Source organism: Megascapheus bottae, chromosome 21 (genome assembly GCF_031878675.1).
Source record: "Megascapheus bottae isolate mThoBot1 chromosome 21, mThoBot2.hap1, whole genome shotgun sequence".
Taxonomy (NCBI): domain Eukaryota; kingdom Metazoa; phylum Chordata; class Mammalia; order Rodentia; family Geomyidae; genus Megascapheus; species Megascapheus bottae.
Genome location: NC_143529.1, coordinates 31793667 through 31821424, shown reverse-complemented (window position 1 = coordinate 31821424; position 27758 = coordinate 31793667). Strand labels below are relative to the sequence as shown.

The 27758-nt window shown below is 38.6% G+C and overlaps 1 protein-coding gene across 4 annotated transcripts in view; it reads left to right on the top strand.

Annotated features, from left to right (window-relative positions):
- Sphkap (SPHK1 interactor, AKAP domain containing) overlaps positions 1 to 27758 on the top strand; it is a 135872-nt gene that overhangs the window by 55690 nt on the left and 52424 nt on the right. For 3 of the 4 annotated variants that reach the window (XM_090354953.1, XM_090354952.1, XM_090354955.1), the window contains exon 4: positions 215 to 322. In XM_090354953.1, the coding sequence (XP_090211079.1) occupies positions 215 to 322 (108 nt within the window). Of the gene's footprint in view, positions 1 to 214; positions 323 to 18102; positions 18298 to 27758 lie in introns of those variants that run through there. The other variant, XM_090354954.1, reaches the window with a different exon arrangement.

Sequence of the window (27758 nt, the reverse complement as noted above, 5' to 3'; positions counted from 1 at the left end):
GTAACCATCCCAAAAAACAATCAGTTTACTGTAAATCATTTAAGCCATCCATACATTGATCATTCCAGATGTTGTATTTGCAAAGGAAAGAATTAGCAGACAATCTGAGGAAAAATTTTAAAAGTACATTTAGTATTCTTTTAGAAAAGGTCTTCTTGGGTTAAATAGAAAGATTTGCCAAGTGAATGTTGTTCTGGTTGTCTGCTTTCCCCAGGTTCTGCGCAGCGCCAGCTTGCTTGAGTCCACTGACTACTGGCTGCAAAACCAGAGGACCCCCTGCCAGATTGGATTTGTGGAAGAGAAGTCTGAGGACTGTGCTTCTGTGAGTACACAGCACTGCTGGAGATATTGTCCCAGAAGTAAAGGTGGAATGGTGCATTATGTAACCACATTTATACCACACAGGTCAAAAAATAATGGAGGACGAAGTTGACAAAAGAAATCTTTTGAAAATATGTGACTGGTTTACACAAAATAGTAAAGAGCCAGGGTTCCTATTTTTATCTTGCTCATTTCAACTGATGAATTGATCTGATCAGCTCTCTGACAAGCAAAAAGAAAGTCTGTATTTTTCAAATGACTGAGAAGAAGATTCAGAAATAGAATTGTAATTTAGGATGAAATGTTTTAAGAAGTCGACAGCTGTGTTGTCAATATATTTTAAAGCCCCAACTAGTAGATATTTTCCAATGCAAAAGTCGTATAAAATTTTGCTACCATTCTTACAAATTATAGCTACTATTTGAAACCTTTTTGAACCTAAGAAATAAATGGGCATTCAGTTTAACATGCCGGAGTTGTGTTTCACATATAAAACCTTTCTTTGAGAAGAAAAGGATGCTATTATAGATAAATAATATAATTTTATAGCTTCTAATACAAAAATGTATTGCTGAATTTTAAAAAAGATCCTTTTTTATATGATCAACAATACCATATGCTTCATTTGGATTGAAATTGCCTTATTTTTATTGAGTTATGATTACAGAGATTGGGTAGAACATTTTCAAACAGGAGAGAAATGTATTGCTCCTGACTAAATTGAGAGCATGAGCCCTGAGCTATTCCTGGTGGTAAATTGTATGCTGACATTTCTGTTTAATAAAAGAAAAGGAAACTGAACATGCTAGGGGAAGGCATTTTTCAGACAGAAAATGGACAATGCTTTACATAGCAGAGGATTAGAGCACAGGATATGGAGAATCCACTCAGTTTACATAAAGGAATCTTTTTCTTTAGGCAAATGACTGGGTTGTTGGATTTTGAGTCATTTAGATCCTTTGTCCTGAACACTAATTGCTGAATATAAATTTTCTTTGGAGTAAACAAGCAGCATTAGGTAATACCTTCTGAAAATTCAATTCTGAAATGTGTTGGAAAGATGCAATCATCTCAATGCAGATGACTAATTACCATATGATTTAAAAGGACAGAAATGGAGAGGAAAAGTTATTAGTGGCCACGCTGTGGTCAGAACCAACATCTATAATGTTCTTTTGTTAGAAAGCCTTTCTTTTAGAGGACACATGGATTTGGGGACATTAAAAATGATATGGGAAGCAGGGAGTTTGGTCTAGTGGTAGAATGTTTGCCTAGCATGCACGAAGCCCTGGGTTCAATTCCTCAATTCCTCACATACACAGAAAAAGCCAGAAGTGGTGCAGTCGCTCAAATGGCAGAGAGCTAGCCTTGACCAAAAAGTGTCCAAGGACAGTGCCTAGGCCCCGAGTTCAAGCCCCAGGACTGGCAAAAATAAAAAATTGCTCCAATCTCCCTGAAGTACCATGTATAGTTATCTTTTGCTATATCATAATTCATTTACTTCAGCTTTGCTGTATCGGGGGATAAAAAATATTAATTCTGTATCGTGGACCTTTTACTATATCACAGGATTATGCTGTGTATAGGCATTTGTATAATATTTATGATTTAAATTATTTTTCTTAAAAATTTTAAAAATATATAAAATGTTAATTCAAACAATTAAAAGAATATGAAATCAAAATAAAATACAGTATGTATTTCATCAGCAGATGAATACTGAACTGTACACGACAAATGCGGTTTGTCGCTACCCTTTGTGTAAGTTTGCCAGTGTGAGATTGTACACAGCACACTACTGGCTGATGGATTGAATGGCTGCCAATCACAGCATTGTGTTCCCTGGGCACTGATTGGCTCGGTTACTGTACCATCAGTCTGTTTGCTCTCCTGCACTGGGCCCATACTTTCAGCCTCTCTCCTTGTCAACTTGACATCCCATGTCTGACTGCTGCATGTAGTGTGGCTGTGTGGTGTTGTGTTTTATGAAATTTCTAAAGGAGTTTGAATTGATTTCAAGCCCTACAATGCCACCCAACTGTTCTGTGCCTTCTAAGGCTTCTGGCAGTGAACTCAAGTGCCAGAGGAAGATGCTTATCATCCTAGAAAATGTGGAAGTTCTTGACATGTTATAGGAAGGCAAAACCTATGCAACTGTGGGGTGTCATTACGGGATTAATGAATCTCGTGTTTGCTACATAAAGAGAGATGAGAAGAAGATTAGGTCTACAGCAAGGACGGTTTTCAACAAGACTGCGGAAAGGGTGGTCACTTCCTGCAAGAAAACATTGGCCCCATGGATAAATGACTGTAGGAGGAAGAATGCCTCACTAGACACCAGTGTCATCACAACAAAGGACAAGACACTTTATGATAGTTTTGCAGAAAGCATGGACATTCACAGTGGTGACCAGAATGAAGGTGAAGATTCTGAGGTGGCAGAAGCAGGACCATCGAGTGCTTCTCCCACCAGACCAGCCCCATTCTGTGCCAGCAAGGGCTGGTTTGATAAATTTCAAGGACACTTTGGACTCAAGAGGGTGTCTCTGCATGAAGAAGCTGGCTCTGAGGATAAAGCTGAAGCCAGGAGTATGTGAACATGTTCAAACCTGTCAGTGAGGAAGGGCGCTGTAAGCCTGAACAAGTTTTTAGCATGAAGTCGGCAAGTGAAGAAGAGAATGAGGAAGAAGATGAACCACGGGTTGAGGAAGAGGAGGAGGTTGGCCTAACACTTAATCATCTTGCAACCATGGACAAAATGGACAAAGAACTTTGACAAGGGGCTGAAGAATGGGAACCCCCAGATGCTTTGTTTGAAAATACAAGGAAGAGTGGAATGTCCGTTTATAATAAAGAAATAAACCTCACTCAGAAGAAAAAGCAGTGCCAACAACTCCCCCATAACAATGTTCATAACTCAGCTGAAGAGATCAATGGTGCCTAAGCCTTTAGCGGAAGTAGAAGTTAGGCCCCGAGCAAAGATCCTGCACCACCTGAGGAAGCAAGCACTGATGAGGCGGTGCCTTCAGAAGGGCTGCAGTACTCTGCATGGCTGTGTAGTGCCTTCATCTCGTCTTCATCACCTCCATCGCCATCAGCGCTGCACAGCTACATGATTCAGGATCGTCATTATTCAAGTTGTACATACTTCCCCAGTGCATATCATACACAATTTTATATGTTGTTAAAATTACGTAGGTTTAAGCATATAGAAGTGTTTAAGAGCATATGAAATGTCCATAAGAGTGTGGGAAAGGCTATTGAGAGAGTGGGAAAGGTTTATAAAGCCATAATATATATATATATATAAATACATCATGGATTTTTCACCTTTCGCAGGGGTCTCTGGAATGTAACTCCTGTGATCGGTGAGGAATCACTTTCTAAGTCCTTTCTCTTATGACCTAATTAGAGAAGATTTAAGGTGGGAAGAAGAGTCTGAAGAATTCAGAGTTATAAATTCCTGAAGAGAGCTTATTATCTACAGGAGAAATAAAGGTGAACTGTGGAGATGATAAACCAAGACAAGGAGCTCTTGAACAAAATAACCGCACACAAGTAGCCAGCCACTGGGGAAAAGTACTAAATTCCTTTCAAAACCCATCTTATTTTTATCATGAAAAAGAATGTATATGCTATGTTAAGAACAATTAAAAGACTATCGTTCAAAATTATATCTTCATCAACTATTAATTAAAAAATCATTTTATGAAATCACCCCAAACCTAAATCTATTTATAAGTAATTACAGTCAAAACTGAGGAACCCAGAATAATGCTATTCTGTATTTTTAGTTTGTCATTTGTTCATGACTTCAGGGTATCTTGCTCTAAGTTAATCATTCCTTAGTAGAAAATTCTTATCTATGTATATACTTTATTCTCTTTCTATTTTACCATTATAAAAACATTTATACTAAACTTCAAGGTGATTAGTTTTATTTGTCCCATTGGCTTCTTTGTTTGTTTTTAAACCTGATTATTTAAAAGAAAAAAAAAAGAAAGAGAAAAAGAATGGAATTAGAAAGTTGTCTCCCGAACCTAACAGCTAGGCATTGCCTTAATAGAGGCCCTTAACATTAGTGGCAGGAATTGTACTCTTCAATATTGTGGAACCTATTCAAATTAAAGCTCTATTAGTCATTTTAAACCTTCTATCAACTTTTGCTAATTACCAGAATTTAAGTTTTGACTTTTTTCAGCAATCATCTTTTGGTTCAATGCTTCATTAACTTTACCTCGACCATTCTCATTATGTCTCTTCACAGTTAATGCTCATCTTTCTCCTGCTGATCATTAAAAGAGTCACAATTATCATTCCCTAAATTTTATCCTCATTGTAGCACTCTCGTGATAAAAGAAACTCAGTGTCTATAAATAGCAAGTTTGCCTTGAATATGTAAATAAGTTGATCGAGAATTAGAGCCAGACTTCAGCATTCTGCACATGGCGTTGCCAGGCTGAGACAACTGACAGCCTCCTCCAGACCCCACAATCTAATGCAACCCAGCATCTCACTACTTATTTTTTAAAGAGAGGCCAACTGCCTTACTTAATGAGCTTCTCAATGAAAACTTCTGACTGAGGGGCTCAAGGAAATGCATGAATATTGGTGGATATGGTGATAGATACCTATAATTTCAGCGCTAAGAATTGTAAATTTGAGGCTACTCTGGATTAATGAGGCCCTGCTCGTTTCCCAAAATAAAGAAAAATTAATTTAGAGTAAAGATATAACTACAGAACTTTGAAGAAATATTTACATGATTTTGTCCAGAGTTACTTACCACATTTGAAACTCACTTCATTTTTTATGAAAAAGTCAGAAACTAGCTTTATTATTTTATTAATTTTAGATTGACAGGAAAAAATGTTAGAAAGATCACAAGAAATCCCCATTTCCCCACATATTAATATATTATGATATTTGCTCTTTTCTACTGTGAATATACACATCGAATATTTTTCCTGAAATTGTGGCAACTGATATGCAGATACAATGTCCCTTTATTTCTACCTACTTCATTGTAGAGTTTAAATACTTAAAAACATTACTAGACTCATATCTGCAATGTGTGTGTCTATCTGTCCATAATTATATATGTATATGTGTGTCTATTCATATACATATTCATATAAATACCCTTATATACGTACACATACATATGATGTGAATGAAAGGCAACCAATCACAGCATTGTGTTCTGTATTCTGGGCACTGATGGACTCCCTGACTGTAAAATCAATCTATTTGCTCTCCTGCACTAGGCCCATACTTTCAGGATCTCTCCTTGTCCACTTGACATCCCATGTCTGATTGCTGCAAGTAGTGTTGGTGTGTGGTGTTGTGCTTTGTGATGGTGGAGGTAGGTAGCAAAAAACGGGGTGCCAATGAGAAAGGTTGAAGGTACTGATTTTCCAGCCAAGAATAGGCTAGACACAGAGATTTGAGTCACTTCAAGGTAACCCTGAAAAATAGAAATATTTCTGAGTGTCCACAGACATCCCACCAGAAGGGTAGGTTGCTGGAAAAGGGTGTTTGTTCTGTGCTCTGACACACTCTAATTGCCTCACTAATGGAGCACAAGTCACAATAGCCCTCAGGTAGCCAGAAATGATTACTTTCAGTAATAAGCTTGAGTTTCAGATATATAATACAGTGTTTTACAAAACCTTGACATGTTTCTCACTTAAAAAATGTGGTTAAATGAATTACTCTGAATGTGCTTTTAAAACCTGAATGTTTATACCATTTCTTAACTATTTTTAATTCATTTTGACAGGAGACTGCATTATTAAAATAGTTCATAATAGCTTCAACTTTTAAGTGTTCAACACTTCCTCCCATTATAGTAATTTTCCTCTTAGGAGAAAGCCTATCAATAAAAAAAAGCAAGAAAAATCAACAAATAATTATCCTCATTAAAACATCTTCAAACTCAAAGGGTTTGAACCACATAATTTTCTGTTTCTCTGAAGAAAAATTATTAGTTTGGATTCGCCTGTCTTTCCAACACAGTTCTAGCTAGAATAAACAGTTGTGTTTTTAAGTTTTGTTTTGGTTTGGTTTTTACCTTATTTTCTGAAGATTAAAAAAATAATAAGACTAAATATATGAGTCAGGCTTCTCTCTACCAATGGAGATCTTTCTTTGTTTTTTGTTTTGTTTTGTTTAGTTTTGTTTTTTTAGTTTATACTCCCTGGAGTATTGTTTTGTATCCATGACCCAATTTTTCTGTAACAGTTTATTATGAAATGAGAAAATGCTGAAAAGCAGAATTGCTGCCATTGCATACCAGTTTTGGCAGTTATTATGCAGCCTAATTTTACATCATAGACAGTATTTATCACATTGTCTCCTCTGCAGTGTCTTTAATGCTAGTAGAATGTAAGTAGACTATGGGAGACATTTAGTATATTTTCTACAAACATCTGAAGTAACTGGATGGGGTGAAGGAATGTTTCACCTTTGTTAAGTCATGCTAAAGGCTTAGTTTAATACAGTCATTTAAAAAAACAGTGTAAGTTAGAAGTAAGTGGGACAATTTTAGTAGTCAGCTACAAATAAGGTCTCATGAAATGAAATCTTTCACCTTTGCCATTATTGGTTATTGTGCTGAATGATTCCTTGTTGCCTGTGTGTTATGGGATGGATGTTGAAGAGTACCTGTAGACTTACTATATCAATAATAAGTCCCCTCTAAGTTTGAGTAAACAAAAGCATTCCCAGATATTGGTAGTCTTTCCTGGATGTAGGCCACTCTGAGTTTGGAGTTCCACAGCTAAACTTCCTCCCATTAACCCTCTTACTGCAACTGTAAGGTAATCATGGGATTCAAACACAGGCTTCACTCCTGTCAGGGGATCCTATGCCTCATGCTGTGCTCTTCAAAGGCCATCTCACCCTGAAGAAGGATGCAAAGGAAATGTCCATGAACTCATCAAGAATAGTTCAGGGTGCAGACCTCTGAATCAAGGTCAATTGATTTATTGTTGCCTAGCTCGCCTAAAAGAATCCAGTATTACCAGTCTGTCTCAGTTTAAAGTCTTCAATTTTGCAAGAGAAGTCAGACATATAGTTCTATGTTTTTTTTTCTATATTCTATTAACTGGTTTCAGAATGTCACCCTGGCCAATAATTCTCACTCCCCATTGTGTACGCAAAATGGAATATGCTTTGTGAGTAGGATCAGCTGATGGGACTCCAGGTTTTGGCATTTCTTATGCCATGGCATGCTTATGGAGCTTCACTTTTTTTTTTATTTGCAAACTCAAGTTGAGGATCTCGGTTGTATGATGGTCCCACATGTGTTTTCCAACTCAAAAAAAGGTCTAAGACCAAATACATTACCAGAGCATTCATTTCTTTACATTACCCAAATTGGCTTGTTTCAAATTTTGCCACACATAATTCAGATACTAGCCTTCCTGTGCAAGCAATCCCAGAACACAGCTTAGAAACCAGTTTTTCCTGATCTACAAAATAAAGATCGATGAATGTTAGTTACTCCAATCTACCTCATTTCCTTTCCTTATATATACAGAGATAAGCATCTATGTACACATTTATCTAGGAACTCACAAATAATATGTACTTGCATATATTGGTATGTATGTATATGTTTGTGTATATTTTTGTGGAAACTAATGTTCTTTTAAGTAAACAGCTCTTTTTAAGTTAAATGCCTAAACAAGACTGAAAGAAAGGAGTACTTAGCTACATGTAGCCAAAGGAATGAAATTGCTAACTATAAATTTATAAATTTTGCCTGAGTCATAAAATCAGACATCCCTAATATTCAGGCTAGGGTGTAATAAGTTGTAGCTACATATTTTTTTTAAAAAAATGTGAATTCCACATGTGAGATGATGGCATGAGAAACTTCTGGGAAACTTTTGAGGAAAAAATAAAAGGTAGCAAAGAACATAAAAGCAAGTAGTTTTAGTTTTCCTGAAGGAGAAGAATTGATGGGGACAAAATTTACCCAAATATCTGATTGAAGGCACTTTATATCTGGCCTGTGCAGGCCACCTCAGGTCATCTTGCTCTCCCCTTTTTGTCTTTTGTTCATTTTTATTAGAATTCTTGCTGGCCTCAAACATCGACATTGGTCCATAAAGTTTCCCCAGACTATATTATTCTGGTGTTTGCTTGCTGTCTCCTAAGTCCATATTGACTATTTTAACTCATATATGTTTAGCAATTCATTTCCCTTCCTAACCATTACTCATTTAGGCCGAAAGAAAAATATCATATTCTTTTTTTGTTGTTTCAGATTAATGCCTGAAATTCTTTCTGTCATTTCCTTACTTGAAACTGACAGTTGGTTTCTCAATTACTTCCACCTCATCTTCCTTAAAAATTGCTTTGTCTGAAAATACTAGACATGGTCACCATTCTCTATGAAATGATGATTCGCACTGCCTTCTTATAGTGTTGAATATATTGCTTTTTCTATGCATATAAACATTCATGTTTCTCCAACTGCCCTTCAAAAGAATGGCAAAACAAATCCCACTTTTCCTTGACATTATTTCACTGTCAAACCATCTATCCTCTGCCTCTCCTTCAGTGGAACATCAAACTTAGGAATCAATAAAAGGCATGTTGTCTTTACAATCTAACTCGCCTTAAAATTTTGCTGCAATTACATGTATTACTGTCACCAAGTGTGCTGACATGATTTCTCTTCTTCCTATACTTAGTTGTTGATGGAACAAGCTGAAAATATGCCTGCTTCCAACCTCTGCATACTAGCTACTTTCTCCATGGCTTCAAGAAGAGAGTTCTTGTCCTATTTCTTCTCCTGTCTCTGAACTTGGTAGCTTTTTACATCTTTACCCTGGACTTATATCCCATCCCACAAACCTGACATTTTGATATGGCATTCTTAAAGTTGTCTGAAAGCCTGGACCTTTTCCTCCTGACTTTCACTCTGTCTCTATGACCATCATTGACAGAGTATAGACTTACTTCCATGTGTCAGTTAAACATCCTGCATGAATCTCATGGGATATCTTAAAAATATCCCAATTTAACAAAACTGAAAGGTAAATATTCAGCAACAGGCTTCATCTTCTCAATTTTCTGCCTTAAATGATTGACAATTATGGAATCTACTCAGTTTCCCAGGCTAAAGTTCTTCAAGTCACATTCATTTTTGTTCTTCCTCTATATCTTACATCAATTATTAACAGTATTTTGATGTTTTTGTTAATTCTGACATGTTCTTTTGGCCACAGTGCCACTATTTCAATATATAAAGGCCACATATTTATTCTACAGATTTAATATACAAAAGTCAAAAGTGAACAAAGTATCATAAATACCAAAAAAGTCCATTGTCGACTGCATTTACATCATATGATAAACAAACAGAATGCACAAGCATTCTTTTACCTTACTACGCTGAATGACCAGTATGTTTCCCTAGGTATCATATGGGGAACCCAAGAACTGGGAGAAACCTGGTAAGATAAAAGGTTCATGTTGTTCTTTATTCAGTTGAGAAACAAAATAACAAGGAGGAAATTTTCTCATGGTTACAAAAGAAATCAGTACCAAGGCCAAGTTTAACAAACTCAGCAGTCCTTGCTTTGAGCACAACACTTTTTCAACCTTCTTTTTGGTACCTCTCTCCTAATCTACCAAGTATTTTTACGTTACAAAAGATCACAAAGCTGTATGAGCTCTCCAGATAAGATGATTGTGATCCTCTGAGGCTTACTAGGTCTGCCTTAACAATTCGTTCTCAAGGTGCTAAAAGCTGTGTTTTTGAAATTTACTTAGATATTTATTTAGCTTTTTGGTTATTTTCCATAAATTTAAGGTTGGCACATACCTATATAGAAGGAAATCTCAGATCATATCTATTTATGCCATTCCTACTTATAAATAGCATTAAGGTCTGATTTTTGTGCATCATCAGCCAGTGTGGCATCCTCCTTCCTCATCTGTGGGGACAGTGGCTACACTTAGTCATCTACCTGGCATCAAGTGGCTCTTAATGATGTGTGACCTCTTATGCTGGAACCTCTGCAGGGTAGAAAAAGTATGGGGTAAACCAGATATTTGCATCATAAGAAATTCACAATGTATTAAAATTCTTTTAGCAAGGCATAGAATATTGTGGTCTAATACAGGATGAACACTTGGGTTAAGAGTCAAAAAGTAAAGTGAAATTAAGTCTGGTTTGCTTCAAGTAAGAAAATAGAAAGGAAGGAACACATCATGAACATATAATACTCTGGTTCGAGACAGGTGTGGCACAATGTGCAGGATTGGGAAGCAAGTGGTGTGTGGAGAAAATAAAAGCAGGCAATAGGACATGTGGAGTCAAGTATGAGGCATGTAAAAAAAATGTGCAAGCTTCCTGGGAGTTAAGACTGCAAAAGGGAACCACCAGCACCTAGCTTCTCTCCCTCCCTCCTTCTGTCCCCCCTCTTTCTCTCCCTCTCCCCCCCCTCTCTGTGTGTGTGTGTGTGTGTGTGTGTGTGTGTGTGTGTGTGTGTGTCCTCTCCCCTTCTCTTCTCTCTTCTAAGATAATTGTTAGTAGGGTTTCTGGGTTAAATATTGTTTCATTCTCTGTATACTTAAGATAATGCCTAAAGAAGTTAAATATTCATTCAGGAATTTTATTTCAGGAGTTTGTTTTGACATATTCTGCTATCATCAAGCATCAGGATTTCACTTCATTTTTTGTGGTTTGGGTGTTTTTTGTTTGTTTGTTTGTTTGTAACTACAGTTCATTTCACCCCAGATTTGATTTTAAATCTGCCTGAGTCAGACAAGGTTTATAAGTCTACAGTCGGCAGTTCTATTCTTTCAGCTGCAGGAGGTTTAATATGCTTTCCTTTCTGACTCCCTGAGAGTGAAACTTAAAGTCTATCTTGAAAATTAATACATCTAATGTCCCTGAGAGAATATTTCATGTCTGTATATATTTAGCAAATATGGAGAGAGCTGTCATTTTTCTCAGGCATACTGGAGTTTCTTGCAATCCACGGAGCTCAATTTTAAGACCTTTATTTTAATATTATTCTGAAGACATTCAATGTCCCAAATTATGTCCAAAATAGCCAATCTACATTTGTTATTATATGGCGCTGCTTGCTTAACTTTAAAGAATATTATTTAAAAATAAGCCTGTTAAAAAAACATAGCTAGTAAAATATTCCCTCTGATATTAAGTGCATTGATTGGCACTATAGATGTTGTAGTGAAGATACTTGGACAATAAAAAACTGGCAAAGGGTGATAGATATCAGTGCTTAGAGTGGTGCCATTCTTTGTGGTACTAACTGGTGGGCAGACCATTTTGTTTATTTCTGCCAGTCACAACATAATCATCCATCTACAAGACAATTAGGGGTGTGTTTTTGAAACAACAGAATGTTAATATGTTTTCAGCCAGAAAATTGTGTATAAATAAATCTTTACTAAATAAATATCAGTGCAATTTTTGTACAATTGACAAATAGGTGCAGATGAAAAGATTGCTGTCATTAATTTATCACACATTCTCAACTGGCTTGGAGTGTCTGAGCTCAAAAAGCGATTTCCAATTTTAAGACTCTTTTCCCAAAGTTATTCATTGTTCCTGATGGTGCAGTATTGGAGGAAAGGAATATTTTGCTTAATTAGGGCGGTCAGCATAATCTTGCTGCATACCCACACATGTATTTATACTTTCACAATGACCTTCAGCATGTGCTTCTGCTAACTCAACACATTGCTGCTGATCTGAAACTTGGTGAAAAGGCATTTTGCTGAATTACCTAGAAGGCAAAAGAACTAAGTGTGTATTTTTGGTTTAACTTAGCAATGTCAAAGAGAATTCATCAATCAGTGTCACTGTCTGACCTATTCCTGTGACAACTCAACTTTGTTGCCTGTTTTTCTGGCTTTAGTCAGTTTGTCTGCAAAGATGCCCCCTCCCCCTCCCCCCTGCCCCCCCTCCCGCCTCTCTTTCTGTCCAGTTCAGTCATCTCAGACTCTTATTATGGACAGAAATTCATTGATTTTAAATAAAAGAAACAAATGCAGCAGTGATACTCATTAGATACTATGGATAAAATGAACTATTTAACTTGTGGGTGGGGTGAGAGGGAAAAACTAGGAAAGAGCAAGGGACAAGATGACATTGTCCAAAAAGACAGACTTACGTAACTATAACCCCTGTGTACATCACCTCTATAATAACAATATAAAACTAAATATAAAAACAAAAAATAGAGGAGGAATTGGATTCAGCCCTGTTCATGCTTCTAGAAAGTAGTATGGGAATTCACTCCCTTAGAAAAAGTCTCCTTGGTTGTTTTTTAAAATTTTTTATTTATTTTTAAAGTGTCTTTATTATCTTTAAGTATTTGCACAAAGAGATTTCAATGAAACATGTCACTTCGTGAATACACACATTTTGATCACTGTCACCTGTTTCATCATTCTCCTTTATCTTTCCCAACTCCCCCACTGATATGACAAAATTAATTGATAATGAACATGTTAGAAATTTCTAAAGCAAGCTTTATAGTGTATGTAAGATGAGAAGCCAGGCACTGTGGCTCACACCTGTAATCTACTCAGGAGGCTGAGATCTGAGGATTAATATTCAAAGCCAGCCCAGGCACAAAAGGACCTGAGACTCATCTCCAATTAACCTCTAGAAAATGAGAAGTGGGTGTGGCTCAAGGGTAGGATGGTAGCCTTGAGCTGAAGAGCTCAGGGACAGTTCCCAGGCTGAGTTCAAGCCCCATGACTCTCAAAAAAAAAAAAAAAGATGAGATCAATAATAGATTCCTAGAAATTTACATCACATTTACTTTAAAGGAAAACTAATCAATAAGACCAGTTTATAAAAAGAAATGATATTTATGTACAAACATATGAAATATAAAATAATAGATGTGACATTTTCATTAGGGCATTAATAATTATAGGAAAAACTCTTATAGCATTTAAGCTTTCTTGAAATCATTTGGCCAATGATCTGATTTTGGCGATTTGTTTATGTTGTTTTTGTTTTGTTTCTTTAAGTTATTATCTCTCTATGTATGTCAACTGGCCTCAAACTCATCATGCTCATGCCTCAGTCTCTTAAGTACTAGGATTACAGGCACCCTGCCTGGTCCTAGGAGACAACTGCGTTACTCTTTTGTGTCTAGGCCTAGTCAATTATCAATGGCATAATGATTGTTAGCTATAATAATATTCAAAATAAATTGCCAATGCCAGAAAACTCTCTATATGAAGCTGACATAAACTGGCCAGTCCTTCCTTTGAGAAGCAGTGATTTTCTATCTATTGTTCCAATATGTAAGCTCTGTACAGTGGGAACCATATAATGATAATTCCAGGCAGTGCTCATCGTGTTACCTAGACTAAAATATACCTAGACTGCAGATCAAAGGAGACAGTGCAGTTCAGTTCCTGCTGTATTTGTAAAATAAAAAATGGTTTGCTTATATTATCTTGAGTGGCTTACTAAACTGAAAACTCTTATTCAAAGTAGTGAGATTTCTAATAAAGAACAGATTGGAATTGGAGGGGGAGGGGTGGATCTAAAGGAACAACACTGCAATGGGCTCTCCTCCTCAAGCTCACATGATTATATGCATCATATGAGTAAAAGAAAGAGTTGGCATTAATCTAATACTTGGGTCCACAAGAAGCTCAATTCATTGTATCAGATGGGTTCATTTAAAATGCCCTTGTGGTTGTCTGTGGCTCATGCCTGTAATCCTAGCTATTCAATAGGCTGAAATCCAAGGATCATGGTTAAAAATCAGCCTGAGGAGAAAAGTCCATGAGACTCTTATCTTCAATTAACCAGCAAAAAGCCAAACGTAGAGACATGACTCAAGTAGTAGAACACCAACCTTAAGGGGGAAAGCTAAGCGTCATTCCCCAGGACCTAAATTCAAGACACTGGGCATGGTACACTGCTTGAAGCCTTTTCTAGTCCTTGGAATTCACTAATTGAGCAACAGTCCTATTCTAATTTTTTGATGCAGAGAGGCCCCTAGTTACCAATAATTTCACAATTTGCATTGTTTCTTTCACCATTATTTTACTGCCCTTCTGAGAATTTGCTGTTCACTTATCACATATTAGTAACATCAGTTTTATTCACTTGAATATTACTTTAATGTATGGAGTATTTTCATGATGTTGTTCCACTAATTTCATCTTACTAAATCTTTATAGAAACCTCATCAAGTAGGCAGGATAGGAATTTTATGTGAAGAAATATTCATAGATGTTGAAAAGTTACTCATCCATCCAGTGAGAGAATTAGCACCTGGCATGAAGTCCTCTTGTTAAAGATGCCAAGTAATTTTTCCTGGCCTATGTTAGCTGCAATTAAAGGATTCATTGGGAATTCAAGTGTTGTGATTTTATAGTCACTACTTACGAGAGCAGCAGTTGGCATAATATAGATCTCTGGTCAGATCTGGCCCATAGCCTATTTTCATAAAAAAAATTATTGGCATGCAGTTACACTCATTTAATTATATGATGTTGTCTATAATCACTGTCTCTTTGTATGAGAAAGAGAGAAAGAAGAGAGAAGAGGAAGAAGGAGGAAGAAAAGGGACAGGGAGAATGAAAGGGAGAGGTGATTAAATGCAGAAGCCTGTACTCTAGCCTGCAGCTCAAAACATAGACAGAACATCATTGCCATGATCTCTTCTATCTTTCTAAGCTAGCACTTTGTAAGATAAGTGTGACTCTGGATTAATGTTCTTATTTTTTAGCATTCCTAGGGCTAGAACTCAGGGCCTGAGCACTGTTCTTGGACACTTTTTGCTCAAGGCTAGCATTCTGCCACTTGAGCCACAGCACCACTTCCTTTTTTTCTATGTATGTGGTACCGGGGACTCGAACCCAGGTTTTGTGCATGCTAGGCGAGCACTCTACCACCAGGCCAAACTCCTGACCCAGGATTAATGATTTCGTATGCATAAGAACATGATGTTGTTTCTGGGGGCTCAGCCTGTCATGCATCGAGTGTTTTTGTGATTTCTCTTTATAGAACCAAGACTTCCATTGATTGGTGTCTTTTTTGTATGATCAATTTACTGCCTGATCACACATTTACTTACATTCATAATTTGTTCTGACACTTTTATCAAAGAGGCCTTTTTGAATAATTTCTTACATGCACTCCAGTTGTATCTTGAGCTTGATAAAGGATTTCTTTGCTTTAGCTATTAGTTCTCTCAGTGTAACCACTCAAAGTGTCTCACAAAATTATACCCTATGGGACATTTCCCCCTGATTTATGTCTGAGAATGAGATCTATTGCCTGTTCTTGCCCCCTCTGAAGAGCAATCTGGCATCTTTTGCAAGAAAAATATTGATCCTGGGTGAAACTAGCTCCTGAGGGTTTTTTTTCCCTAAAAGCTGTAATTACTAACACTATATTTAGTCCCGGAAATTCTAGTTTGCCATCCAACTTTACTACAGCTTGTTAGTTACAACCTGCTAAAAGTCACAAAAGCCACAGTGAAAGAGGAAGATGTGAGTTTGCAGCCTCAAAATGAAATAAAACACTTGTCACATTGTTAGAAAAAAAGAGTAAACTTCTGCTAAATCAAAGAAAGCTTATCTGAGGGCCATTTCTCCGTTGCTGAGATTTCAGTTTGGAGAAGTAATTAGTGGGGTAATGTCATGATGCATGCACCACATTGTTACTAGATTTAGAAAAAAACCCATTTGTGCATACCAAACACATGTGCTTAAATATTACTACTTTCAGACAGACAAAAAATAAAGAGGGTGTTGCAAATTATCATTTCATCTTTGAGTCCCATCTTTGAAAGGATATTCCATAACTTGCATTATTCCCATAATTTGGCTCTTCCTATTTTTATTAACATTGCTTTACTCCCTGAAGCTAAAATTGTTATTGTAGCATACATAGATTCTACTCTTGGGGGAGTCAAATATTTTCTTGGCCTTGACATAGAATGAAGAATAATCTCGTTTTCTTTCCTTCTTCTGTTTTTATTATTATTTTTTCAACAGTCCTATGGCTTGAGCTCAGGGCCTAAGCACTGTCTTTGGGCTTTGTCAAGGCTAGTTTCTACCACTTGAGCCACAGCACCATTTCCCCTTTTCTTTCTTTCTTTCTTTCTTTCTTTCTTTCTTTCTTTCTTTCTTTCTTTCTTTCTTTCTTCTTTGCCAGTCTTAGAGCTTGATCTCAGGGCCTGGGCCCTGTCACTGAGTTTTGTTTGCTCAAAGCTAGCACTCTACCACTTGAGCCATGGTACCAACTCTGACTTTTTCTGCTTATGTAGTACTAAAGAATCAAACCATGCATGCTAGGCAAGCACTCTAACACTAAACCACATTCCCAGCCACTTCCAGCTTTTTCTATGTATTTGGTACCAAGGAATTGAACCCAGACTTTGTGCATGCTAGGTGAGCACTCTTACCACTAGGCCAAACTCCTGGCCCTGATCTCATTTTCTTTGATAGCACTGATTATCTCCTGCTGAAAGGAAACTTGACTGGTGCTAATGATTGATTAATTAAAGAGATGCGAAAGGAGGGAGAAGAGGAGTCAAACTCAAATAAAGATAGCACTTAACATGCTATTAGAGTAGTATTTTTGAAGACTCCAAATAAGTCAAGATTAATTTTCTCCTAGGCATCAATGTAGGATGAAAAACACAGAAATTGGATTATACTAGTTTATACTCACCATGTATTTTTGTGGATTGATGTACCTTTTTAATCCTGATATATATTTATAGTATTTTCCCCCATTGGTACTATGATCAAATACATTATCAAAGAATACGAGTTGCCTCAGCCACAGTTAAGGCCACTAGCTTTGCCTAGGTGTTTATTAACTTTTTAACTGTTTGACTTTCTAGGTTTACAAATGCCATTGGAAGAGCTGTGTTGAGACACCAATTCCATCAGTTTACCATCCTTCCCAAGAACTTCACTTTTCAGTACCCTGCAATAGGGTGACATAGAAATGATCAGGTTTATCACTGCATGCATTTCATGAAGTTTTGATTCTAATATTAGTAGTAGCATGTTAACTGAATAAACATGATTAAATACATTTTTTAAAATAAATTGAACCTGCTAGTGGGAGCTTGTCTGCAAGGTCCTAGGCAGAACTTAGAGAAGCTTTCCATCTGCCAATTCTGAGTATGACATATCAATATCAAAGTCATGAGTGAAGGAAGCAGCAAGAGACAAAAGAGTCGGGTTAGAGCAGGCAATGAGAAAAAATATATGCCCCAAATCTTATCTTTCCCTAAACAGATAGGTTATAAAGACAGATATCTTCCCACAAGATAAGACTTAAAAAAATATAGCTTGGGCCAGGAGCATGGCCTATTGGTAGAATGCTTGCCTAGCATGCACGAAGACCCAGATTCGATTCCTCAGTACCACACACAGAGAAAAAAGCTGAAAGTGGTGCTGAGGCTCAAATAGTAGAGCTCTAGCCTTGAGAAAGTCCAAAGACAAGACTCAAGCCCTGAGCCCAAGCCCAGGACTGGCAAAAAAAGTTATAGCTTGATATATATTAATTAATTAAACAATGTAAGATTAGAGAATTCTAAGAAGATGCAGAAATATGACCTAGATGTTATCAAATTTCATAATATTTACATTAAAAAAAACCCCAAATTTATCTGGACTGCAAAAGTTGCCTGAGTTTAGGATCAGAAATCAGCTAAGTCAGAGTCAACTAATTTGGAAGTCAAATAAAAATTGAATGAAGCTGAGTCTGGTGGTATACATTTGCAATCCTAGCATTTGTAAAACGGAGGCAGAAGAATCATAACTTAAAGATAAGCCAAGACTACAAAGAGAGTTTAAGGCCAACCGGAAGTACAGAGAAAATCCTGTCCAAAAAAAAAAAAGAATGAAAGAAAAAAAAAGAGCATGAAAATACAAAAATCCAAAGAAACAAAGTAAAAGAATTCCAAAATTCAAAATGACCTTAAGGTAAGTGAAAACTACCTAAACTTCAAATTTAAAATGTAGTTAACATTGGGTTTTCTTTCCTTTCCTTTCCTTTTTCTTTTTTGTGTGCTAGTCCTAGGCTTGAACTCATGGCCTAGGTGCAGTCTCTGAACTTTTGTGCTCAGGAATAGTGCTCTACTTCTTGCACCACAGCTCCACTTTGGGCTCTGTGGTGTTTAATTGAAGATAAATATATCACAGACTTTTCCACCAAGGCTGGCTTTGAAATGAGATCCTCAGATCTCAGCCTGCTGAGCAGCTATGATTCTAGGAGTCAGACACTGCTATTGGGACCTGAGTTAGATCCTTCCCACAAAAAGAACTATATTTCCATCTCTTTATACATTTATTAGTCCATGCTGGAATTCTAGTGACTCTGTACGTCGTTTTATTGTTGTTGTTTTGTTTTGTTTGTGGGTCATGAGACTTGAACTCGGCCTGGGTGCTGTCCCTGAGCTCTTCAGCTCAAGGCTGCTGCTCTACCCTTGAGTCAAGCCCCACTTCCTGTTTTCTAGAGATTAATTGGAGATAAGAGTCTCGGGTCCTTATGTGCCTGGACTGGCTTTGAACCTTGATCTTCAGATCTCAGCCTCCTGAGTAGCTAGGGTTACATGCATGAGACACTGTGCCCAGTGTATACATGTTTTTAAATAATCTATATGCAATATTAAATATTCCCTCGATCTGTGCTATTTTTTTGTTAACAGCAGAAACCATTTTTCAAAGGAAATCTTACCTGCCTTCCAAAAATAGATAGGCACATAAAGCTTATTTGAAAACCAAGGGCCTTGGAAGGCATCAATTGTGCTCAGTTCTGATCCACAACCATTAGTTACATTAACTGATGTCTGATGGCTGTGTCTGGCCAACTGTATGCTGCTGTCTGACGTAGCCCCCAGGGGAGCCTATTAATTTTCAAGCCAAGATGCTTTTATTAGAGCATATATGGCAAAGAATCTTGCCCTTCCAATTTCTAGCTCTACTTGTACAATATATAATTTTATATTTGGTAAATGTTCACTTAGTTGAGATTTTATCAGGTTTCTTTTTCTCATCCCTCCAAAAAAAAGTCCTTCTTTTTTGGGGGGGTTGAAAAATGAGAACACCTATCCATTTTTTCTCCTACCATTAAACCATTGGGACTGAAATAACAGTAACTTCCCAAGGTAGATAAATGTGCAAATATTCTTGTCTTCGTGCTTTCTTTTTTCTTTTCTCTTCTTTCCTTTTTTTTTTATTTTTTTAACCTCTCTGGTAAAGCAGGACAAATAGAATGTCCTAACAAAGGAAGGGCTGTTGAATCTTTCAACACAGAGTCTATAGTTTGGACTTTTGCCATTTTGGGGGGAGGTCAGTAGTGGGGCTTGAACTCTGGGCCTGGGTACCACCCCTGAACTTTTCAGCTCAAGGCTAGCACTCTAACCGTTGAGCCACAGAGCCAGGTTAGTTTGGACTTTTTAAAGTCACATTATGGAACTAAGTTTTCAAATTAGGTTAAGAAAGACACCCCTGGATGTATTGTACAAATAGAACAGACAATAAAGTAGGAAGAGTAGTAAAGATGAAACTCAAAGGACAGAGCACATCAGAAACATAATTGCAGTCTTTCAAGGATTGTTTCTTCTATTTACTGGCTTAGTATGCCAAAAAAGAAAGCGCAAAAGGAAGAGAGAGAGTGAGAGAGAGAGAGAGAGAGAGAGAGAGAGAGAGAGAGAGAGAGAGAGAGAGAGAGAGAGAGAGAGAGAGACAGAGACAGAGAGACAGAGAGAGAGAGACAGAGAGAGAGACAGAGAGAGAGAGAGAGACAGAGAGAGAGAGAGACAGAGACAGAGACAGAGAGAGAGAGATAGAGAGAGAGAGACAGAGAGAGAGAGAGAGAGAGAGAGAGAGAGAGAGAGAGAGAGAGAAAGAGAGGGAGAGGGAGGGAGGGAGGAGATGAAAGAAAGAAAGAAAGAAAGAAAGAAAGAAAGAAAGAAAGAAAGAAAGAAAGAAAGAAAGAAAGAAAGGAAGGAAGGAAGGAAGGTTTTTGTGAGACTTATCTGCTCTGATAAATTTAGACTATAAGGGAACCAGCTCCTTGGTTGTTCCAAACTACTTCTTCCATGGGAAATTCACCCCTTTTTGTATGGAAACTGGAACAGCTGTGATTTGTCACTGTCAAAGCAATGTACATCTGAGTGATGGACCTATTAAAACCCCAGGGTCTCAAACTGCTGTGCTCTCAATTCTCTCCAGAGGATGAAGGGGATTTAGCAGCAACTGATTTAAACAGCTTGTGTGTGAAAAGAAAGAAAATAAGAAGAGGGTAATTGGATCACCTTTTTTAAAGAACATAACCTTTAAAGAGGCGCAAATTATCATATTATAGAAAATGAATTAGCTTGTGTCAAAGTGAGAAGCAAGAGAGAGAAAGACGAGGAGAGGACGTGCAGGGGAGGGATAAAGGAGCTTGACCTGTGACTAGAGATGAGGTCAGGTGCTCATGCCACAGAGAGGGCAATTCTTCCCCATTTTGGAATCCAGGCTTGTTCCAACAGCGGAGTGAGCCACGTTCTGTTGGAAAACTCATTAGAAGCAATATGCAAAAGGAAAGGAGAAATGGAAAATTAAAAATCCTGCTTTTTCTCCAGTGGCAGACATATCTTGAAGGTTCCCGGAAATCACCAGCCAAAGCCTGAAGGGTAGTGTTTCCGTAACACCTTCCTATGCCAGAAGATGAGGATGGGCACACAGGCTCCATGACTAAAGTGCTGTTCCAAGAGACCAGCATGACACTCTCCACTGTCCTAAACATCAGCCTTCGATTAGTGCAGTGGCTCAAGCCTTTAATCCTGGCTACCTGGAGCACAGAGATCAGGGACCAGCTGAGGCCTCAACCAGTGGCTGGGTGTGATGGCAGATGTTTGTCATCCCTGGAGACACAGAGAAGCAAACATAGTAGGATCACAGTCTGGGACAACTTGGGTATAAAATGAGAACCTGTCCCAAAAGTAATTTATGCCAAAAAGGTCTGGGGGAATGGCTCCAGTGACCTAACAAGGTTAGGTTAAATCCCTAATGCCATTTCTCTAATTGCCATTTCTATTTCACAGCTTGAAATAAGAATGTTGAGTTGGGTTAGTTCTTCTTGGTTCAGTGTGGGTATGTTAATATGGGCTAGGAATTCATCCATTTCATCTAGATTCTCAAATTTGTTGACGTAAAGGTTTGAGAAGTATTCCCTCATGATATTCTGGATCTTGGTAATTTCTGTCGTGATATTACCATTTTCATCTGTGATTTTGTTTATTTCGATATGCTCTCTTCTTTTTTTGGTAAGATTTGCTAAGGGCTTGTCAATTTTGTTAATTCTTTCAAAGAACCAACTCCTTGTTTTGTTGATTCTTTCTATAATTTTTTTTGGATTCCAAATCATTTAATTCTGCTTTGATTTTAATTATTTGCTTTCTTCTACTGGGATTAGGGTTGGTTTGTTGCTCTTTTTCCAGGAGCTTAAGGTGAGACATTAACTTGTTGGTTTGCAATTTTTCCAACTTGTTGTTGTAGGCACTCAGCGCTATAAATTTTCCTCTGAGTACTACTGCCTTTGCTGTGTCCCAAAGGAGTTGGTATTTTGTGTGCTCCTTACTGTTAAATTTCATAAACTGTTGGATTTCTGTTCTGATCTCTTCGATGACCCATTGGTGATTCAACAATGTGTTGTTCAGTCTCCATGAGTTACAGGGTTTTCGTTGGTGGAGATGTGTGTTCAGTTCCAGTTTGATGCCTTTGTGGTCTGAGAGTGTGCATGCAATAATTTCAGTGTTTCTGAATCTGTCCAGGTTTGTTTTATGGCCTAAGATGTGATCTATTTTGGAAAATGTTCCATGTGCTGCTGAGAAAAACGTATATTGTATTGTTGCTGGGTGGAATATTCTGCAGATGTCTGTTAGATCTAGTTGGTCTATATAGTTGTTCAGTTCTAAGGTTTCTCTGTTGAGTTTTTGCCTTGTTGATCTGTCCATAGGTGAGAGTGGTGTGTTGAAGTCACCGACAATCACTGTATTTCAATCTATGTATGGTTTCAGTGTAAGTAAAGTTTTCTTGATGAAGTTCGGTGCTCTGGGATTGGGTGTGTAAATATTTAGGATCGTTATGTCTTCCTGGAGGAAAGATCCCTTTAGTAGTATGTAGTAACCTTCTTTGTCTTTTCTTACTAATTTTAGTTTGAAGTCTATTTTATCTGATATGAGGATGGCAACTCCAGCCTGTTTATGGGGGCCGTTAGCTTGATAGAGTTTATTCCAACCTCTCACTTTCAAAAGATGATTGTTTTTTTGGGTAAGATGTGTCTCTTGAAGACAGAAGAATGATGGCTCTTGCTTTTTGATCCAACTAGACAGCCTATTCTGTTTAATTGGAGAGTTAAGTCCATTGATATTGAGAGTTAGGATTGAGAGATATTTATTAGTTCCTACCATTTTTAAAAGCTTTTATTTGGGCCTGTGTCTTGACCGTTCTTGTGGTCCTTAGATGGTATGCTGTTTAGGTGCCATTTCTTTCCCTATATTGCATTTATTTTGGTTTTCTATGTATAGAACATCTCTGAGAATTCTCTGTAGTGTTGGTTTTGTTGCGACATATTGTTGCAGCTTTTCCCTGGAATGGAATGTTTTTATTGTTCCCTCAGTTATGAATGAGAGCTTAGCTGGGTACAGTATTCTTGGTTGGTAGTTATTTGACTTAAGGGCATGACATATATGTTTCCAGTCACTTCTTGCTTGCATGGTCTCTGCTGAGAAATCTGGGGTTATTCTGATTGGTTTTCCTTTATAAGTTACTGAACCCTTTTCCCTGGCTGCCTTTAGGATCCTTTTTTTGGTTTCTATTGATCCAGTTCAGATTACGATGTGGCGGTGGGATGTTCTTTTCTGGTCAGGTCTGTTTGGGGTTCTAAAAGCTTCTTGTATCTGGATGGGCCTGCCCTTCTGGATATTTGGGAAATTCTCTGAGATGATTCCCTGAAGTATATTTCCAATACCATTGACCTCTTTCTCCACGCCCTCCTCAATACTAATTAGCCTTAAATTAGGCTTCCTAATTGTATCTTGGACCTCCTGAAGCGCTCTCTCATTTTTCCTAGATTTGGATTGACTCATTTTCTGTTCTTTCTCTATAATAACTAAATTATCTTCAGCCCCAGAAATTCTCTCCTCTGCATTGTCTAACCTGCTATCAAAGCTATCTACTTTATTTTTCATCTCCCTTGCTTCTAATTGCTCATTGTTGATGCCTTGCATCTCTTCTTTTAGATCATGTGTGGATTTCTTTAGCTCCTTGATTTCCATTTGAGTGGTTAGCTCAGTAGCTTTATTTTCTTTGAACATTTGCTGGAGTTCGGTCACCTTTTTATTTGTGGATTCTATGAATTCATCCATCTTTCTTTGAAAAACCTTTATTATGGCCTCCTTTATGGCTTCTTCTTTTTCACTTATCACCTTGTTTATGGTTTCCTCTTGTTCAGCTATGGCTTCTTCCCTTATCTCTTTCTTTATATTTTCACATTTTTCATTAATGATGTTTATCAATTGCATTTGTACAGCACTTGGAAGACTCTCCTCTAGGTTTGCCAGTGACTGTGCCATTGGCTGTTTATATTGGGTGAGAGGGGTGGGGGATGTTGTTTCTTGATTTGACATTTTTCTTGAGTTTCTTGTTCTGCCCATTTGAAAATGGGAGCAAGATTAATACTAAACACGATTATACTTTTTCAGATATAACCAACCTAGACCTCTGTAGCTGGCAGACTCTAGATGGTCACAAGTTTTGATTGGTGTTATCACTCTTTCTTTTTGTGCAGTTACCGACCAGTCTAATACATCCACTGATAAGCGATTTATACCCAAAACAATAAGCCTCTCAATCCAATCTCTATTGTCTTTAAGTCCCTCTGAGCCTAGAAAATAATTAAACACCTAGATATACAGTGTTGCTCAACAGCCATCAAGTGTAGATCCATGCAGTATAAGGGTTGAAAGACGAACAGAGGTCCAGAGATAGAAAAATAGAATGAGAGAGGTCGGGGGTAAGTAGGTAGAGTATTTGAGTACAAAGTTTGGAAAGTATTCGAATAAAACTTATGTGTTGCTGCACGACTAGCTCTTAGCCCAACCAGTGGCCTCACAGTGGACCATGGGATGGGTCTGCGAGCTTCCGTCTGAGCGCGATTGGCAGACGTTTTCCTGTGCTGCTTCCAGGGGTGGCCCCAAGCCAAGGGTCTGGGGATTGAGAGTTTCAGGAGCTCTCAGCAGGACCAGCAGGAGACCCCTCTGTTCCCTGGGGCGGGGCCCAGCTGAGGAAGTAGGCTCCAATGGCGGAGCCTCGCCTTTTTGATTCTCAGAAGGGGAGCTTGGCTGCTGGTCGGCCCTTCAGATCCCTGCTGTGTTTCCACTGCTTTGTCAGAGTCTGTGACTGTTGGGGGGCCCCTCGGTGCTGTCTTGCTGAAGATTCCCAGTTGGAGGATGCCCCGCTCAAGAATTGAGGGGGGGCAGATGCTAGCTCCTATTTTCCCGCACCCCCTACCCACTGTTGTAAGGCAGGGTCCCAGCGCCCTCCACTCTCCAGATCCAGTGGCCTGGGAGAGGAGCCTGGTGGGCGGGTGGGAGCTGGGACAGCTCTGCCTCCCCTGGTGGGGTGCTGAGTCTTAGGGTCTGCCCGCTTGTCAGTCTCCAGTCAGAGGGCTGGGGCTTGAGCCCGTTGGGCGGGTGGGAGTTGGGACAGCCCCGCCTCCCTTGGTGGGGTGCTGGGTCTTAGGTAGCCTGCCTGTCAATCTCCAGTCAATGGCCTGAGGGAGGGGGCTGTTGAGGGGAGGGACAGGATTCTAAATTCCTTGCCCCCCTGCTCCCGCCAGTCTTTCTCGGGCGGGGTGTTGGGGTCTGAGTTAAGTTCTATTGCTTGGCACCCGCTCCGCTTTCCCGATGTGTTTGGGGACGCGCTGTATTACTCACGCCTCTGCGTCCATCTGAGGGTGCTCCACGGTGGTGGGGAGTCTTTCACTCCCCTCGGGTCTCCGCCACCGCCTGTGTTCTGCGTCTGGGTTCCGCCGCTTGCTGTTCTGGTTTCGCGTCTGGGTTCCGCTGCTTCCGCCGTTCGCTGGCCCGGTTCTGTGCTGGTTTCTGCAGCCGTTGGGCTCCCGGCCTGGCGCCCTCCACTGCCGCCGCTTTTCGTGGCTTGGAGCCAGCGCCTGCCGCTGCTTTCCCAGCGTGAAGCCGGCACCCGCAGCTGCTTTTCATGGCTTGGTCAGGCGCCAGCTGCCGCTTTTCGCGGCTTTCGGGGGCTTTCGGCGGCTTTCGGCAGCTTCCGCGGCTTGGATCTGGCGGCGAGAGGTGGGGGAGGGGTCCTCGCCTTCCGAATTCTTTGAGAAAGTTGGATGTGAGCTTTATCTGGATTTCTTTTCTGGTTTGAGTCCTTCTCCATTGCTTTTTGAGTTTGTTGTTGTGGATTTCTTAAGGTAGTTGGCTCGTGGGACTCCCTGGTTCTCTCTTTTTGTCAGAGAGAGCTAGGCTGCGTCCCTATTGTCTCGGCGCCATCTTCCTTCTCCTCATGCTGTTTCTTTTTAAGTCCTCATTTGTAGCTGGTAAAAAAGCATTTGTTTATGTACCAGCTAAATATTTGTGATTTAAAGAGAAACACTAAATATGTCATAATTTGGAAATTTTTATAAGATACAGAAAAAAATATGAGAGAAAGATTCATATAAATCCTCAAGTGATTTGAGCAATATTTCCAAAATGGTAAGTGCTAAAAATTAAGTAGATGTTTCTAAAAATGGTACCAAACCTTAAAATGAACGTTCAGTTGGTACTGGTGGCTCTCATCTCTAATCCTAGCTGCTCAGGAGACTAAATTCTGCAGATCATGGTTCAAAGCCGACCAAAGCTGAAAATTCTTTGAGACTTATCTCCAAATAGCCAGAAAAAATATGAAAAATGGAGGTATGATTCGAGTGGTAGAGGATGTCTTTAGCCAGAGTGTGAGTTGGAGTTCAAAACCAGGTACCAGCATCAAAAACAAACAGTAACACCATTCATATTACATTCTTGGATACTTCTCTCATTTGAGTTCCATTGCCTGTCTCTACTCTCTTCTTATCTCACCTGCCAGGTATTGATTTCCACGTGTAAGAACACAGCTTCTTGTTCATAAGGAACCCAATGAACATTTTTACTCTAAACAATAGTTCACTTGTTCATGCAGTCAGAAAGTAATGGCTCTTGATTATTTTTTAGCATTAAAATAAGTCTGTCTCATGCCTGTAATCCTAATATTCAAGAAGCTGATATCTGAAGACCACATTTCAGACCAACCTAGGCAGCCAATATCCTGAAGCAAAAAAGCCAAGTGAAAGCACAAAGCCCACAGTTAAAGCCTCCATACTGGTCCAAAATGAATCGTTATACTAAATTGAATAAGAAATGTCATCAAATGATGGCCATGAAAAGCCTAGTGGATTTTATCTGCTTTATTTTTCCGCAAACAAGGGTGTGCTTAGCTACGCAGAAGCATTTGTACTTTAAGGAAGTTTATACATACCCCCTGAGTTGTGTTTATTCTGCTGTGTACTTTGTACGCCCTTTTTCATGGACCAGGTAGTGTGATATCCTGGTCAATAGAGAATACATAGTTGTCTTTAGAACTCTAAGGCTGGGGAGGGAGAAGGAGAAATTGTTTAGAACTTAAATGTAGAGACTAGAGCCTAATCCCTCTCTTCACTAACAGCGAGATGGTGGGAAATTCTTTAATATCTTTGCTCTTTGACAATCTCATGTATTAATAATTAGTGCTATGTCACGCTTATGTGGTTGTTACCAGAAGATTAAACAAGCTTGGTTCATAAGAAACATTTAGCATGGCCCTTAGTGAATTATAAAGCCTGTTCCTGCTTTTGCTTTTATTATGAACATAAAGTTGTGGAGATAAGCCAATCAAATTCACTGAAGTGAAAAAAAATCCTGCTGTTTGTTCTATATCTTTGTGTCCTTTACAATACCTAATGAAGTGCTTTACTTGCATTTTGTGCTAAATATTAGTCTGTACCGACAGGATAATGTGTATCATGCATTCCATATGGAAGTGCCTGGATGAATAAACTGTTTCATAATGTTTTAATTTCCATGTCACCTAAAAACAAGCATCTGGAGGCAATGTAGCAAATAATAAGCGTATTTCTAGTTTCTACATTTGAGTCTATATAATTTTATTTTATTCTCTGTTTCTCTTCTCTCCTCTCCTCTTTTTTTCTCTGTCTCTCTCTCACTCTCCACACACCCACATACACACACGCGCACACACACACACACGTGGGAAATACAAAAGTAAAAAAATAGAAACGCAAAACTCTTATGGCCACACTGAGAAACAGTTTGACAACTTTTAGAAGTTCTGTCCCTCACTCCTGTGAGTCC